Source organism: Zophobas morio, unplaced genomic scaffold (genome assembly GCF_036711695.1).
Source record: "Zophobas morio isolate AGI-343-1 ecotype UQ-CSIRO unplaced genomic scaffold, CSIRO_AGI_Zmor_V1 ptg000021l, whole genome shotgun sequence".
In the NCBI taxonomy this organism is placed as follows: Eukaryota; Metazoa; Arthropoda; class Insecta; order Coleoptera; family Tenebrionidae; genus Zophobas; species Zophobas morio.
Genome location: NW_026972126.1, coordinates 21,161,547 through 21,180,201, shown reverse-complemented (window position 1 = coordinate 21,180,201; position 18,655 = coordinate 21,161,547). Strand labels below are relative to the sequence as shown.

The 18,655-nt window shown below is 36.6% G+C and overlaps 1 protein-coding gene across 1 annotated transcript; it reads right to left on the bottom strand.

Annotated features, from left to right (window-relative positions):
* Nucleotides 1-818: 818 nt before the first annotated feature.
* On the bottom strand, nt 819-14,354 carry LOC135132157 (protein spaetzle 4). The gene is made up of 4 exons (XM_064060138.1): nt 14,144-14,354; nt 2,187-2,493; nt 1,426-1,882; nt 819-1,375 (listed from the first exon to the last, which is right to left on the bottom strand). Exons 1-4 carry the CDS (start codon nt 14,165-14,167, stop codon nt 976-978), a joined length of 1,188 nt encoding a protein of 395 aa, XP_063916208.1. The 5' UTR covers nt 14,168-14,354; the 3' UTR covers nt 819-975.
* Between the last annotated feature and the right edge of the window lie 4,301 nt (nt 14,355-18,655).

Here is an 18,655-nt window from a genome sequence, read left to right as displayed (position 1 = left end):
AGGAGATTTTACACTTTTAAAAAAGACAGTTTTGGGATCCCCGAGAAGGTTTCACATTAAAAAAAGACAAATGGGAACCCCAAGAAGGTTTTACATTTTTAAAAAAGACAGTTTTGGGACCCTCAAGAAGGGTTCACATTAAAAAAGAAGTCAGTTGGGAACCCCGAGAAGGTTTTACATTTTGAAAAGAAGAGAGTTGGGACCCCCGAGAAGGTTTTACATTTTTGAAAAGGACAGTTTTGGGACCCCCGAGAAGGTTTCACATTAAAAAAAAAAGACAGATGGGAACCCCGAGAAGGTTTTACATTTTTAAAAAAAGACACGTGGATTGGAACCCCCGAGGTTTTACATTTTTAAAAAAGACAGTTTTGGGACCCCCGAGAAGCTTTCACATTAAAAAAAAATACAAATAAAAACCCCAAGAAGGTTTTACAAAATCAGTTTTATCTTAACAAGTACTAGCCCCGCCCCCTATCTTCTCAAAGGATATGTTATTTGCCAAAATCACTCTTATCTTAGCAGGAACTAGCTAGGAATGTTTTTGAGTGTCGTGTTGTTCAAAGAATACTATGATATTAAGAAAAAAATAAAGGCAAATGTTAGGCCCCACCCATACCCGCCCCGATCTCAATTCTCAATTATGATGAATTTTTCATTCGTTGTCAGATCGAGGGGCGGGGTTTAATTGCAAGATCCATATTTGTCTACAAGAATTTACCATTTAAACATGTCCTAAAGTGTGGTGGAGCCTTGCTTGGTCCGCACCACACTAACCGCGCACTTGCAATAAAACGCCCCAAATACGAATTAAAAACTTTATTATACAAGAACACAACAACATATAATCAACCTTAATTACTATCTACACAACTACAAAGAATATAACGAAATGTACAAAAATACAATAATAAAATACTCCTATAACAGAAAAAAGCACGAGCCTTGACGTCAATTATGTCTCCATCGTTTCGCTCATTAGCCGTGATCACCAGCCGAAAAAATGGCCTCATTTTTCCGCCTGTACCAATCAGGCATTTGAACTTGCTCATAAGCTCGTGGACTCCTCGAAGTCACCCGAAATTCCGCAGGAGGTATACTGTAACATTTACAAACACAACACGAAGGAAACCGAAACCAGTCGGAAAAGATCCCACGACATTCGTTATTGGGGTCGTAGGCCAAAAGTCTGTGGAGCCGGTACTGCTGCTCGCACCTACACCCGTCCCTACAGTACATCTGGCGGTGCTCGTGGGTGCACTTCTCCCAGTGCACGTACTGCTCGAACGGGTACATGTTGAGAAGGGCTAGGACTTCGCCCCGGGTGTTGTTGGCCCAGAAGGGTGCCACGACCTCCTCTTTCACAGGGCAGGCGTTCCTACAAGAAAACGCTACATAAAGGGCTAGACTTACTAGTACGTAACGTACACCCCCTTCATCTGGTAGTTGATTTGCACCTTGTGGGCGTTCTTGTTCTCGTCTAAATCCTGGAATAGGACAGCCCCCCCGCCTGAACTTTCCTTGTCGCTGAAACTACTGGTCTCCGTGGGGTTGGTGTTAGTACTAGTGTCGGTTTTGGCGTTCTGGTTGGTGGTGGTGTCCGTGGTTAGCTCCATGGTGGTGGTTTCCGTCTGCGTGGTGGACTCCTCCACCGTGGTAGTCCTAGGAGCTTCCGCCGTGGTGGACTTGTGTGTAGTGGGTCTGAAATGGGGGGCAGTCCGGAGGTCCGCCAACTTGATACTAATAGCGGGTTCCTCCGAGTACACGAACTTGGTATTGAGGACGTCGTCATTGCTGATGTCTTCTTCGCGGAGGAAGCGTGGCTCTGTGGCGTCACGACCGAGTTCATTATCGACGTTGAAATGGAATTCTTGTTTGGCGTACACTGAAACCATCAATTTGGGCGTAATGAGGTTGCCGTAATTGCATGGTTGCGGAAAAAATGCATGAACTTTGTGGTTATCGATGGGTTATTACCGTTGGGTTTGCGAAGAAATGGGAGATTGGGCTGTCTAGACGGGCGGGTCATTTTTGGGGTTATCTGTGTGATTAATGACTAGTCGTGTTTGAAAGCAATTAGTGGGACTAGAAGTGATATTAGTTTATCTAGATACAACGGTGAGTAATGACTTGATTTCTCCCAAGTGCATTATAATAAGTAAATATGAAGACTGAAATGAGGTGTTTACTTTTTCTGTCGTCGTATCGGCTGCGGTAAAACTCGTCACTGATTGGTTGGAGCGCCAAATCCTCTAGCTCCGCCTTGAGTACTTGTCCGTGCCTCTGGTCCCCGTACATGCGTCTCATCAACCCTTGATTCTCTCTCACGAATCGCTTGACGGCGTGCCAGGGGTACGCCGCCCCCGCCGAGGTGCAGTACCCTGAGGCCAAGTCGCACGGCGGCCTGTGCATTTTCCCAGCCCTGTACTGCCTCCCACAGGCCCCCTGGTCGCCTCCCGAATCAAAACCATAGGCCAGACATCGACAAGCGTACAACTAAAGAAAAATTTATTATCACTATAATTATCATTGAAAACTGTCAAACAATTAATTGCATATAATATCTAGCCAAAATTGCGCGCATACAAATCCGCTCCTTAATATTAATACGACTCCCAGTCAGTCAACGTAGACGAAGAACTGCTAGAATTTTAATAACGTTTCATTACCCAGAATCTACTAGCTAAACAATGGACACACAAATATTTTTCGATCATCGGAATGAATTAAAATTTCACTTCTTTTGATGACCGGAAGGGAAAGGTGGAACTGATGATGGTTATTAGATAGGCTCTTATAGGGAAAAGAAAGTTGTCGCCGACCTTCATTTCACGCTTTTTATGACCTCTAAAAGTTCATTGGCGGAGGTGAAATTTCATTTCGTTTCGGTAGGTGTGAGGCAGTGGCGGCTCGTGAGTTTTAAGAAGAGCAAAATGTAAGTTTCTTGTTCTAAAAAGATGGCTATGTATGTTAAGAAACAAACAGGCAAAATATAAGCCCCGCCCACCCACCCTGTCTCAATTGTGATGATTTTTTTTTAATCGTCGAGAGCCAAAGCAGCGGAATTTAACTGCAAAATCCTTATTACTTCTCGACAAGAAATTACCACGTATCGTGTTATTCAAAGAATGCTATTATGTTTATTAAGAAAAAATTAAAATCCCAAGCATACCTGCACTGATCTAAATAGTAATGAAATTTTCATTCGTTGGTAGACCCAGGGGCGGAGCCTAATTGCAAAATCCATATTTTCTTAAAAAAAATACCATTTTAAACGTGTTTCAGGTTTCTAAGGATAAAAAAATCATCACAATCGAGATGGGGTGGGTGGGCGGGGTTAATTTTTTTTTTCTTAATATACATAGCATTGTTTGAATAACACGATACTCAAAAACGCGTTTTTAATTTCTTGTAAAGAAATAAGTATTTTGTAGTTAAGATCCTCCCCCTTAGTTTACGGCGAATAAAAAAATCATCACAATTGAGATAGGGTGGGTGGGCGGGGCTACATTTTGCCTTTTTGTTTGAATATGTGTAGACTTCTTTTCACAACATGAAACTTAAAACATATTTAAAATGGAAATTTGTATAGGGAAATATCGATTTTGTAATTAGGCTCCGACCCATTATTGCAAAATCCATATTTCCTTGCAAAAATGTATCATTTTAACCATGTTCAAGTTTTTGTTGTGAAAAGATGACTATGTATATTAAGAAAAAAAGGCAAAATATAAGCCCGCCCACCCACCCTATCTAAATTCTGATGAATTTTTTTATTCGTCGTAAGCCGAGGTCGGAGCTGAGCAGTAAAATCGATATTTCTCTATACAAATTTACCATTTTAAACATGTCTTAAGTTTCTCGTTGTGAAAAGATGACTACACATGTTAAGAAAAAAAAAGGCAAAATGTAGCCCCGCCCACCCACCATATCTAAATTGTGATGATTTTTTTATTCGTCGTGAGCCAAGAAGGCGGAGCCTAACTGCAAAATCCCAATACGAGGGAATTAAAAACATGTTTTTGAGTATCGTGTTGTCCATAGAATATTAGTATATTAAGAAAAAAAAGAATAAAAAAAAATCATCACAATTAGGACGGGATGGGTGGGCGGGGTTTATATTTTGCTTGTTTTTCAAAATATACATAATATTCTTTGAACAAAACGATACTCAAAAACATGTTTTTAATTTCTTGTAAAGAAATAAGTATTTTGCAGTTAAGATCCTCCCCCTTAGGTTACGGTAAATAAAAAAAAAAACATCACAATTGAGATAGGGTGGGTGGGAGGGGTTTATACTTTGCTTTTATTTCTTAATATACAAGTATTTTTTGAATAACACGATACTCAAAAATATGTTTTTAATTTCTGGTAAAGAAATAAGTATTTTGCAGTTAAGATCCTCCCTCTTAGTTTACGGCGAATAAAAAAAATCATCACAATTGAGAGAGGGTGGGTGGGCGGGGCTACATTTTGGCGTTTTGTTTTAATATGTGTAGACTTCGTTTCACAACCCCCATAATTGTAAAATCCATATTTTCTTGCAAAAATGTACCATCTTAACCATGTTCTAAGTTTCTTGTTGTGAAAAAATGGCTATGTATGTTAAGAAAAAAAAAGGAAAATATAAGCCCCGCCCACCCGCCCTATCTCAATTGCGACGATTTTATTTTATTCGTCGTTAGCCAAGAAGGTGGAGTTTAACTGCAAAAAAAAAGAATAAAAAATCATCACAATTGAGATTGGGTGGGCGGGATTTATATTTTGTGTGTGTGTTTTTTTTTTGTTAATATACATAGTATTCTTTGAATAACACGAGACTCAAAAACATATTTTTAATTTCTTGTAAGGAAATAAGTATGTTGCAGTTAAGATCCTCCCCCTTAATTTACGGCGAATAAAAAAATCATCACAATTGAAACAGGGTGGGTGGGCGGGGCTACATTTTGCCTTTTTGTTTGAATATGTGTAGACTTCTTTTCACAACATGAAACTTAAAACATATTTAAAAATGGAAATTTGTATAGGGAAATGTCGATTTTGCAATTAAGCTCCGCCCCATAATTACAAAATCCATATTTCCTCGCAAAAAATGTATCATTTTAACCATGTTCAAGTTTTTGTTGTGAAAAGATGACTACGCATATTAAGAAAAAAAGGCAAAATATAAACCCCGCCCACCCACCCTATCTCAATTCTGATGAATTTTTTTATTCGTCGTAAGCCGAGGGTCGGAGCTTAATTGTAAAATCGATATTTCCCTATACAAATTTACTATTTTAAACATATTTTAAGTTTTTCGTTGTGAAAAGATGACTACACCTGTTAAGAAAAAAAAAGGCAAAATGTAGCCCCGCCCACCCACCCTATCTCAATTGTGATGATTTTTTTATTCGTCGTGAGCCAAGAAGGCGGAGCTTAACTGCAAAATCCTTATTCCTCTGCCAGAAAATAAAAACATATTTTTGAGTATCGTGTTGTCCAAAGAATGCTATGCATATTAAGAAAAAAATAAAGCCAAAGATTATGCCCCAACCATACCCGCCCCGATTTCAATTCTCAATTCTGATGAATTTTTTATTTGTTGTCAGATCGAGGGGCGCGGTTTAATTGCAAGATCCATATTTGTCTATAAGAATTTACTATTTTAAACATGCTTTAAGTTTCTTGTTGTGAAAAGATGACTACACATATTAAGAAAAAAAAGGCAAAATGTAGCCCCGCCCACCCACCCTATCTCAATTGTGATGATTTTTTTTATTCCTCATGAGCCAACAAGGCGGAGCTTAACTGCAAAATCCTAATTCCTCTGCGAGGGAATTAAAAACATGTTTTTGAGTATCGTGTTGTCCATAGAATACTAGTATATTCAGAAAAAAAAATAAGAATAAAAAAAACCCTCACAATTGAGATGGGGTGGGTGGGCGGGGAATATATTTTTCTTTTTTTTCTAAATATACTAAATATACATATGCTTTGAATAACACGAGACTCAAAAACATATTTTTAATTTCTTGTAAGGAAATAATATTTTGCAGTTAAGATCCTCCCCCTTAGTTTATGGCGAATAAAAAAATCATCACAATCGAGATAGTGTGGGTGGGCGGGCTTTCATTTTGCTTTTTTGTTTTAATGTGTGTAGACTTCTTTTCACAACATGAAACTTAAAACATGTTTAAAATGGAAAATTGTATAGGGAAATGTCGATTTTGCAATTAGGCTTTACCCCGTACTATTTCATGAATTTTTCATTCCCTATACAATTTTACCATTTTAAACATGTTCTAAGTTTCTCGTTGTAAAAAGATGACTAAACAAAACATATTAAGAAAAAAAGGCAAATTATAAGCCCCGCCCACCCGCCCTGTCTCAATTGTGATGATTTTTTTATTCGTCGTGGGCCAAGAAGGTGGAGCTTAACTGCAAAATCCAGCATGTTTTTGAGTATCGTGTTGCCCATAGAATACTAGTACATTAAGATAAAAAATAAGCCCCGCCCACCCACACACCCTCTTCTTTTTTTAGAGGGTATGTCAACTGCCAAATCAGTTTTATGTTAGGAGCTACTAGCCCCGCCCACCCACCCTCTTTTTTCTTAGGGGGTATGTCATTTGCCAAAATCAGTTTTATCTTAGCTAGTTAGTACTTGCTAAGATAAAACTGATTTTGGCAAATCACATGCCCTCCAAGAAACAAGAGGGTGGGTGGGCGGGGCAAGTATTTGATAAGATAAAACTGATTTTGCAAATCACATGCACTCCAAGAAAACAGAGGGTGGGTGGGCGGGGCTAGTACTTGATAAGATAAAACTAATTTTGGCACTTCACCACTCAACTATTCTCGAAAATTTGTGGAAATCATGAAATCATTTGCTAGCCCCCCCCCGCCCGCCCTCTATTTTCTTAGAGACTATGTCATTTGCCAAAATCAGTCTTAGCAGGTACAAGCCACGCCCGCCCATCCTCTCTTTTCTTACAAGGTATGCCATTTACCAAAATCGGTCTTATTTAAACAGGTATTAGCCCCGCCCACCCGCCCTCTATTTTCTTAGAGAATACGTGATTTGCCAAAATCAGTCTTAACAGGTATTAGCCCCACTCACCCAGCCTCTCTTTTCTTAGAGGGTACCTCATCTGCCAAAATCAGTTTTATCTTAGCAGGTATTAGCCCCGCCCACCCACCCTCTCGTTTCTCAAAGTATATCCCATTTGCCAAAATCAGTTTTATCTTAGCAAGTACTAATGACCAACTTAAAAAAAAAAAATCAAAAATACAACTGGAAAGATTGTAAATTATGTCATTTAAAAATCAACTAACATCGCAATTTTTTCGAAAATACCACGTGATCAGAAATGACTGAGTCTATTGGCAGCACTTTTTAAACAAAAATATAAACTTTTCTTGCGTTTATGTTGGCATTACGGAAGTAATTGTGTGACAGATGTCAATCGTGACATGCGATAAATTTAGGTTAAATTTTGGATACATTTTGCGAATTAAAAATGTCAATAATCTGTCAATCGTGACAGCTGACAACCGGAAATTATAGAAAACATCATAATACCAATTTCAACTAAAAATCCAGGATTGCCAACAGACTCAGTCATTTCTGATCACGCGGTATATGTTATTGCAAAGTTGCCTTTTCAAATAACTGAAATATTAAGTCAAATTATTAAATATGTTATTCAAAAATCAACCAATATCACTTTTTTTTTCAAAATACAACTGGCAACATTGTCAGTGTCAGTTTTAGTGATTTATTCTATTTCGAACTAATTTAAGCTTGTGTTTATTGACAGTTTCTCTCCATTTTCAAACTTCAATTTGTAAAATCCGTGACAAGAAGCTGTCAAACTTTGTAGTACCAATCGTAGAACAATTTAAACTTATTAGACTTTTTATTTTTTAAACTGAAATCAACAGGTGGTGCATTTTTGATTCTGGAATCCACTCGAGGAAATTATCACCCAATTCAAGTGCGAAGTTCGTGAAAAAATTTGATTTCTGTTCAAACGATTAGTTTGAAATTTTAAACCTCATCCAAAAAATTGATGAGGGCATTCCAAAATATTGTCAAGTAAATCTCTGTGTTTTTTGTTTTAATATGTGTAGACTTCTTTTCATAACATGAAACTTAAAACATGTTTAAAATGGAAAATTTGTAGAAGGATATATCGATTTTGCAATTAGGCTCCGCCCCATACTATTTCATGAATTTTTAATTCCCTATGCAAATTTACCATTTTAAACATGTTTTAAGTTTCTCATTGTGAAAAGATGACTACACATCTTAAGAAAAAAAGGCAAAATATATGCCCCGCCCACCCGCCCTATCTCAATTGTGATGAATTTTTCATTCGTTGTCAGACCGAGGGGCTGAGCCTAATTGCAAAATCGATACTTTCATACAAAAATTTACCAATTTATAAATATGTTTTACCTTTCTTGTTGTGAAAAGAAGACTACACATGTTAAGAAAAAAGGGCAAAATGTAAGCCCTTGTAGTTATAATACCTAATATGTTGACTTAACCGTCGAGAACTATCTTTAACAATTCATTCAGAGGATTTTCCTTCAAGTTGGCAACACTGCACACTACCGCAATTTGATTGGCTGAAAACCCAACGTCAACGACAAGTTTATAAGTCAACCTTTAACAAAAAAAAAAAAAAAAACGTTGAAATAAATAGACGAGCCGCCACTGATATAAAGTGTAAACGAAGACTTTTGCTCGTTGGGTATTTACACGATCCGGGTGTTTGGCTCCTTGGGCAACGTTTCCCATGATTTATATTTTTCGTAATTGCAGTGACGTCGACGACGTTGCTGATTTGCATACTGGATTCGCATCGGCGGGAACAATGCCGGTATCTGATTTCGGACGTGATTGTGACAAATTATTTGGGTGGTTGATGGGAGATTAGGTTTATAAATTTCAGGGGCCACCGTAAGTGCTGACCTGCCTAAACCTGTTACGGTACCGCCGAAAATTTGAGGTTTCTTTGGTCGTGTTTGAATAGAGTTCGTACCAGGAAGTTAACAGTTGGTTTTTATTTTTCTAACTGACAATGATGCTCACAAGAATGGGTGTTGTATTTTCCGGTGTTGGTTTTGCTAACTGCGTGCTGAAATACAAGAATATCGACAAGTTTTTTTAGGTTAAAGAAGGTTAAAAATGTGCGTGACGTCACGTCGACCTTTCGCCGATTTATTGTCACTCAAATGCAGTCTTGTGAAGTGTGTTTTTTAAGCTGACATTTCTGGCGGCACAAGTGTTTGAACATCAAGGAAATTTCAATCATCTTCGTTTAGAGATTCAGCTTAATTGGTTCGGCAGTAAAAATAAACCATAATTTTGGTGAATTGATCATTACCTTAAGGAGATGGGATGAATATGCATATTTTGCTTCCTGCTTTGATTGTGTGATGGACTATAATAATCTAAATTGATGGCAAAAAAGAGATCCCTATCGAGCTACATCTTTCAATAATCAATGCAAATCCGCAAAAACAGAGATAACTTTTAAGATAAAACTTACGTAAAGTATAACTGTAGCTAACAAAAATTAACAAAATTAATTAAAAAAATGTAACGGCTTTTTGCAAAACTGGTATTTCGGGCCGGGCTAAGTCAAAAATTGAAAAGGCGTTTTATTTGTGTTAAGAATGCCGCACAAATAATGTGCTTTAATTTAATTTGTTTACCACTTTTTACAGTTGTCACACTTTCGAATCTAATTCATTCCACATAAAAATAACTGCACTACAAACTTCGCTTTTATATAAATGCAAAATGGTATTTGCGGAGGTGTCATTTTCTGGGAATTCAGTGAAAGTAGTGGCAATAAAATGAGATGAAATGTGGTCGTGGAAAACTCTACCGGAAAGTGACACATTTTTTTTGTTTAGAGAAAAACAAGCTGGAGTATAATTAATTAATCAACTAATTTCTCAGTTGAAGGCACATTCTGTCAAAATTTTGACAATGACGTTTTATAAGCCAAAGTTTTAAGTTATTTATTAGTGATTTAAGGTTATGTTTCATTTTTATTGTCAGTTGGTTGATGAACGTCTCTATATTAAAATAGAAATGATACGCCACTGGTCAAATTCTAAGTGATACGTGTCAGTCACGTGGTTTTCTCATAGTATCATCGTGCCATATGACCGAATAAAAAAGTCCTCTAGTGGGCTATGAAATTTAAATTTCATGACCTACTAGAGAACTGTTTTTTTTCTCGATCATATGGTGTGTTGAAATTTGATGAGATATTTTGTTCCAAGATAATAATTTATGTAAAAATCAAACACAGAGATTTACTTGACAATATTTTGGAATAACTTCATCAATTTTTTGGATGAGGTTTAAAATTTCAAACTAATCGTTTGAACAGAAATCAAATTTTTTCACGAACTTCGTACTTGAATTGGGTGATAATTTCCTCGAGTGGATTCCAGAATCAAAAATGCACCACCTGTTGATTTCAGTTTAAAAAATAAAAAGTCTAATACGTTTTAATTGTTCTACGATTGGTACTACAAAGTTTGACAGCTTCTTGTCACGGATTTTACAACTTGAAGTTTGAAAATGGAAGGAAACTGTCAATAAACACAAGCTTAAATTAGTTCTAAATAGAATAAATTGCTAAAACTGACACTGACAATGTTGCCAGTTGTATTTTGAAAAAAAAAAGTGATATTGGTTGATTTTTTAATAACATATTTAATAATTTGACTTAATATTTCAGTTATTTGAAAAGGCAACTTTGCAATAACATATACCGCGTGATCAGAAATGACTGAGTCTGTTGGCAATCCTGGATTTTTAGTTGAAATTGGTATTATGATGACATATCTGTCACACAATTACTTCCATAATGCCAACATAAATGCACGAAAAGATCACATTTTTTTTTCAAAAGTATTGCCAACAGATTCAATCACTTCTGATCACACTATACAACCTCTTTATTTATCCATACGCACAAATATTCTTTCAATATATTGGGTGTTCCATTGAACTAGTTTCATTTCATATCTCAGTTAATTGAAAAGACAATTTTGAAATTTAGACTGATTAATTTCAACAAAAAAAAAATCTATAAAATCAACCGACACCGGCAACGTTGTATTTTCGATTTCTTTTTCAAGTTGGTCATTAGTACTTGCTAAGATAAAACTGATTTTGGCAGATGAGGTACCCTCTAAGAAAAGAGAGGGTGGGTGGGCGGGGCTAGTACCTGGTAAGATAAGACTGATTTTGGCAAATGGGACATACTTTGAGAAAAGAGACGGTGGGTGGGCGGGGCTAGTAGCCAAAATATTGGGTGTTCCATTTTACTACTTCCACTTAATTAATATCTCAGTTATTTGAAATGACCAGTTGGAAATTTAGACTGATTAATTAATAAAAATATCTCTAAAATCAACTGGTTGCCAGTTGTATTTTCGATTTTTTTTTTAAGTTAAGTTTAAGCTGATTTTGGCAAATGAGATATCCTTTATGAAAAGAGAGGGTGGGTGGGCGGGGCTAGTACCTTGTAAGATAAGACTGATTTTGGCAAATGGGATATACTTTGAGAAAAGAGAGAGGGTTGGGGGGCAGGGCTAGTAGCTAGCAAAATAAGACCGATTCTGGCAAATGATATACCCTCTAAGAAAAGATAGGACCAGTGGGTGGGGCTAATACCTGTTAAGATTGATTTGGCAAATCACGTATTCTCTAAGAAAATAAAGGGCGGGTGGGCGGGGCTAATACCTGTTTAAATAAGACCAATTTTGGCAAATGGCATACCCTGTAAGAAAAGAGAGGATGGGCGGGCGTGGCTTGTACCTGCTAAGACTGACTTTGGCAAATCATGTAGTCTCTAAGAAAATAGAGGGCGGGCGGATGGAGCTAAAAAATGATTTCCACTAATTGGCGAAAAAAGTTGAGTGATCAAGTGCCAAAATTAGTTTTATCTTATCAAGTACTAGCCCCGCCCACCCACCCTCTGTTTTCTTGGAGGGCATGTGGTTTGCCAAAATCAGTTTTATCTTATCAAATACTTGCCCCGCCCACCCACCCTCTCTTTTCTTGGAGGGCATGTGATTTGCCAAAATCAGTCTTATCTTAGCAAGTACTAGCTAGCTAAGATAAAACTGTTGTTGGCAAATGACATACCCCCTAAGAAAAAGGAGATGGGCGGGGCTAGTACCTGCTACAATAAGACTGATTTTAGCAAATGGCGTATCTTCTAAGAAATTTAATTAAATTATTATAAGAAAACAAATTTTTTGCAAGCATGAATACCTAGAACCTCAAGATGGTTTTAAATAAAAAAAAACAGGGTCCCAAAATGGAGCCAAAAACAGGTCAGGTCAGAATTTTCTTATAATAGAACACAAAAGTCTCCCAAAATTCTTTTAAATAATTTACAAAAAATCTTCATGGTCTGGGTACCCAAACACTGCGGAACTTAAGACTTTTTCAAAAAATAAAACTCTAAAAGCTCAAAAGATTTTTTCATCCAGCAACAAATCACCAGATTCTTTTAAATTTATCCGAAAATAAAATACCAGGAGATCTAAAATAAACTGTGAATATTTTAAACGTAGGGTTTTGAAAACTTGACAATTTTTGATACGTCAAACATTTTTAAGTGCTTTTGTACCTTGGCTTTATATCAGGCAAACATTGTTGTCAAATGGAATTTTATCAAATTATTTTTACAAAACAACACAACCATATCTTTGTACATTCTAACTGAAATGGTAATTAAAGATGGTCATGGGCGAGAGAAATATCAAATAAAAGTTGTATTACTAGTTATTGTAATAAAGAACAAATTTTAAAATCATTATAACTCCACCAAAATGTGAGTAGGATTTTTTTTACTATTTTTCCCACCCTCACCGGTTGATTGTTAAAAGCGTCAACTAGAATTAATCCGTCATTTTCCAGACACCCGGTAGTACATTTTAAAGGTAATTAAAAATTTTTAAAAATGTGGAACCAATTTGATGAGTAACCAACTTCATTTTTTTAATATTTCGTATCTCGTATCTACTACATTTCTATGTAACCCATCTGTTTCGCCCACTGGCGATTCTCTCAGCATGGGATAATCGCCAAAACTAGCGAACTCATTACTTTAAAATTTGAATATATGTATGTTAAGGTTCATTTGACACGACACGAAAATTTATTACTGTTTCGTACAGTTACATATTTTGGAGAATCAATATTGTCTTTAATATTTATCCCCACCGAAAAATTAATGACGTCATTCTAAAAATTATCAAACAAATTTTGTCGGTTGAAATAACCAACTCGTTCCACCCATTCACAAAATTTATTTGACACATTAAACATGTAAATAAATACTGATTAACATTTGACGTCTGACAAAAAGGCAAAACAAATTTTACTTGTATTGTTCGTCCTACGCCCTCCCACAAAACACAAAACACTTTCCCGTTAGACCACCTTCTAATTCAAGAACCCCCACATCAATTTTCGTTCCTCGTTTTCCCACAAGTCGAAATTCGTCTAAGCTCCACTGACCTTCCACTAAATACAAAACCAAACAAGAAAAAATCTTCGCTCACAATACATCTAACTGTTCATTCATGAATTAACGATTTCCATTTATTACGTGTTTCGATGTTATCTGGCTTTTCATTCACTAAAACAAGAACACGGCCTCGGGTGTCAGTCATTCACACGTCCATCCAGCTAGAAAAAGCCCCCAAAGCCCAATTCTCGTTTTGGTTTTTTCGGAAGCGCGTTAATCCGTCCGAAATCAATAATCGCCGAGTTTAATGAATTGTGAAAGCAATAGTGCATCACATGCATAAAAACAAGACCGCCCCACTGACCCAGAAACTTTAGTCTTGACCATTTGCATACAAGGCCAGGCTGATCTGTTCCTCCTATGTAAATTACGTCACAGATGTGCACAGACGCGGAGAAAGTAGAGATTTTAGACGCTAATTGACGGCTCCACGCCGAAACCGAAAAAAGCTGGGCCATTAAGTAACTCGAAAATACGAGGTCGGATGAATCTGGCCTACAGACCCAGACTGGGCGACAACGAGAGAACGGTACCTGGAGGTCTTTCCCACATAACAATTACGCCGGTGAAGGTAGCTGGGTACTTACGAGCAGCAGGGCCAACCGGGACATGGTGCATAGTTCTTTCGCAGGCACCGTTCAGATGGGTGTTGGGCACGCACGGCACTGGCCGAAATGGGCGCACATGGTCGCGATGGGTTTGTTTTCTTGCGCAGAGCGATGTTGACCGACAGAGAGGCACCGCTGAACTGTTCCAAGCGGACCCTCCTGTTTACGCGAGAAATGAGGTTTCTACTGTCAGATGCTCGGAACCGTAAGAAAAAGTTGCTGGAAGTGGGTTACTGCCAGTGGTGTAGGTGCGAATTGGCGGAGGTGACGGGATGGGAGTGAGGGGGAGGCGGTGACGCATGTGAGGTAAATTAAGGAAGAGTGGCTGTTTGTCAAATAGCGTAAATAGCTGAAGTGAAATCTGGACTTTTCTGGTTTTGGATACTCATAAAATTTTATGGCTGGTGGGTGGCATTGAGGGCAACGCTGCAAGACTATTCCGTATTCTTTGGTAAAGATTAGCGTTGTTGTGTGACAGGTGCAAATTTTGAGATATTTTAAAAATTTTATTTTGAAACCGAATATTTCGAAAAGTGACTGGCGTATCGACTTAGGATTAGTTCAACCGATAGACGTATCATTCCTGGGTAACTACGATTTTTTTCATAATTTTTCGCAGCCCAGTTTTTCCGAAGTTGTGCCAAACCAATCATTACAAAATTGTCGCCCATTAAAATATCGCCATTTAAAAAAAATTCAAAACATTTAAATTTCACACCGAATATTCTGAAAATATTGCTCTGTGACCCGCTATATTTTTGGAATCAGCACGTCAAGATCTATAACCCTGAATTTTTTTCAAAAATGAAATTTTCCACCAAGTACGTAACTTTTGGATTTCTTTTTTACTTAAAAATACATATAGTTTGCTTTAAACAACACGATTACTCAAAAACACGTTTCACATAGCAATTTCTCGAGAAAAACAAGGATTTAGCAATTAAGCTCCGCCCCACGACTTACAACGGATAAAAAAAATCATTACGATTGAGACAGGGCGGGTGGGCGGTTCTTATATTATGCGTTTTTTGCTTAATACACTTAATATCTGTTTTAAATTTTGGTTGTGAAAAGATGGCTACGCATATTAAGAAAAAAAAAGGCAAAATATAAGATCCACCCACCCGCCCTGTCTCAATTGTGATGATTTTTTTTATTCATCGTGAGTCAAGAGGGCGGAGCTTAACTGCAAAATCCTTATTTCTCTACAAGAAATTACCATATAAGATAAGTTTTTGAACATAGTGTTGTTCCAAAAATACTATGTATATTAAAAATTAAAGATAGATTGAGAACGAGACGGATGGGTGGGGCTTATCTTTTGGCTTTTTTTTCCTTAATACATATAGTTTGCTTTAAACAAAACAATTTCACATACCAATTTCTAGTAGGAAAACAAGGATGTAGCAATTAAACTCCGCCCCACGTCTTATGACGGGGAAAAAAATCATCACGATTGAGATTGGGCGGGTGGGCGGGGCTTATATTAAGCCCTTTTTACTTAATATACGTGGTCATCTGTATTAAATTTTGGTTGTGAAAAGATGACTACGTATACTAAGAAAAAAAGGGAACATATAAGCCCCACCCACCCGCCCTGTCTTAATTGTGATATTTTTTTTTATTCGTCGTTAGCCAAAAGGGCGGAGCTTAATTGCAAAATCGTTATTTCTCTACAAGAAATTACTTTGTAAGACATGTTTTTGAGCATAGTGTTGTACAAAAAATACTATATGTATATTAAAAATTAAAGCTAGATTCAGATCGATGATTTCTTTTTTACTTAATACATATAGTTTGCTGTAAACAACACAATTTCTCAAGAACGTGTTTCACATAGCAATTTCTAGTAGGAAAACAAGGATTTTGCAATAAAGCTCCGCCCCACGACTTACGACGGATAAGAAAAAAATCATCATGATTGAGATTGGGCGGGTGGGGGGGCTTATATTATGCGTTTTTTGCTTAATACACGTAGTCATCTGTGTTAAATTTTGGTTGTGAAAAGATGACTGTGTTAATATTCGCAGCCATCTGTTTTAAATTTTTGTTGCGAAAAGACGACTGCGTATATTATGAAAAAAAGGCAAAATATAAACCCCACCCACCCGCCCTGTCTTAATTGTGATATTTTTTTTTTATTCGTCGTTAGCCAAAAGGGCGGAGCTTAATTGCAAAATCGTTATTTCTCTACAAGAAATTACTTTGTAAGACATGTTTTTGAGCATAGTGTTGTACAAAAAATACTATATGTATATTAAAAATTAAAGCTAGATTCAGATCGATGATTTCTTTTTTATTTAATACATATAGGTAGTTTGCTTTAAACAACACAATTTCTCAAGAACATGTTTCACATCGCAATTTCTAGTAGGAAAACAAGGATTTTGCAATTAAGCTCCGCCCCACGAGTTACGACGGATAAGAAAAAAATCATCATGATTGAGATTGGGCGGGTGGGGGGGGGGCTTATATTATGCGTTTTTTGCTTAATACACGTAGTCATCTGTGTTAAATTTTGGTTGTGAAAAGATGATTACGTATACTAAGAAAAAAAGGCAAAATATAAGCCCCACCCACCCGCCCTGTCTCAATTGTGAAGATTTTTTTTATTCATCGTGAGTCAAGAAGGCGGAGCTTAACTGCAAAATCCTTATTTACTACAAGAAATTACCATATAAGACATGTTTTTCAGCATAGTGTTGTTCAAAAAATACGATGTATATTAAAAATTAAAGCTAGATTCAGATCGATGATTTCTTTTTTACTTAATACTTATAGTTTGCTTTAAACAACACAATTTCTCAAGAACGTGTTTCACATGGCAATTTCTAGTAGGAAAACAAGGATTTTGCAATTAAGCTCCGCCCCACGACTTACGACGGATAAGAAAAAAATCATCATGATTGAGATTGGGCGGGTGGGGGGGCTTATATTATGCGTTTTTTGCTTAATACACGTAGTCATCTGTGTTAAATTTTGGTTGTGAAAAGATGACTACGTATACTAAGAAAAAAAGGCAAAATATAAGCCCCACCCACCCGACCTGTCTCAATTGTGAAGATTTTTTTTTATTCATCGTGAGTCAAGAGGGCGGAGCTTAACTGCAAAATCCTTATTTTCCTACAAGAAATTACCATATAAGACATGTTTTTCAGCATAGTGTTGTTCAAAAAATACGATGTATATTAAAAATGAAAGCTAGATTAAGATCGATGATTTCTTTTTTACTTATTACATATACTTTGCTTTAAACAACACAATTCCTCAAGAACATGTTTCACATAGCAATTTCTAGTAGGAAAACAAGGATTTTGCAATTAAGCTCCGCCCCACGACTTACGATGGATAAGAAAAATATCATCACGATTGAGACAGGGCGGGTGGGCGGGGCTTATGTTATGTTGTTGAAACTAGGTATATATTAAGAAAAAGAAGACAATAATTAAGCCCTTCCTGCCGCCCCCTCAGTCGTGATGAATTTTTTATTCTTTGTCAGATAGAGGGGCGGAGTTTAATTGCAAAATCCATATTTCTCTACAAAAGTGTACCACTTTAAACATGTTATAAGTTATAAGTTTCTTCTTCTCTTCAATTCTTAAGAAGTTACCTAAATTGAAGTGCATTTGATATTTCTTTTCTCAATCTTATTTCACTGAAAATAACGTTTAAAAAGTACTCCTAAAGATCTAAAATAGTTAAAAAAAATAATTTCTTGCAAAAATGTCAAAGTCTTTTTGTATTCACGTAAATTAGATTTGTTAATAGACGAAATGAGGAATTAGGTGTTTTGAGGATCTGAGGAATTAGGTGTTTTGAGGATCTGAGAAGTTTAATGTTTTGAGAACTTTGAAAACAAAATATCCGGGGCTTTTCTCAAAGAGAAAAAAGTCTTCAGATTATTTCGAACTCTTTCAAAAATAATACACCAGAGACCTCTAAGGTTTTTCTAAGCCCTCCAAAAATAAAACACCAAAACCCCTAAGAGCTTGGAAAAATGTCAAAAGATCTTGGGGTCCAGGTGTTTTATTTGTGAAGGAGTTTGAAATAAGCAAAAAGTCCTGTGTTAATTAACAAATTCACATGTTTTGTTTGAGAAAGAATTAAAAAAATCTCGCGAGCCCCGGAATTTTCGTTTTTAAAAAAATCCTGCGGACGCTAGTGTATTTAACTTTTTAATTTTGAAACCATTTTGAGGGCCCCTGATTTGTTTTTGAAATAATTTGAAAATGATGTTGGAGGTCCTGGTGTTTTATTTTTGGAGGAGTTAGAAAAAATCTTAGAGGTCTCTGGTGAATTATTTTTGAAAGATTTCGATTTGGGTTTTTATTATTTAAAAAAATCTTGGGACTCCCGGATGTTGTTTTTTTTTGGCAAAAATTTGAAACATTTCCGAGTTCCTGGTGTCTGGTTTTTGGGAAAATTTGAAAAGATCTCGGGGTTCAGGTGTTTGAAATAAGCCAAGGGCCTTTTTTAATAAAAAAATCAAGA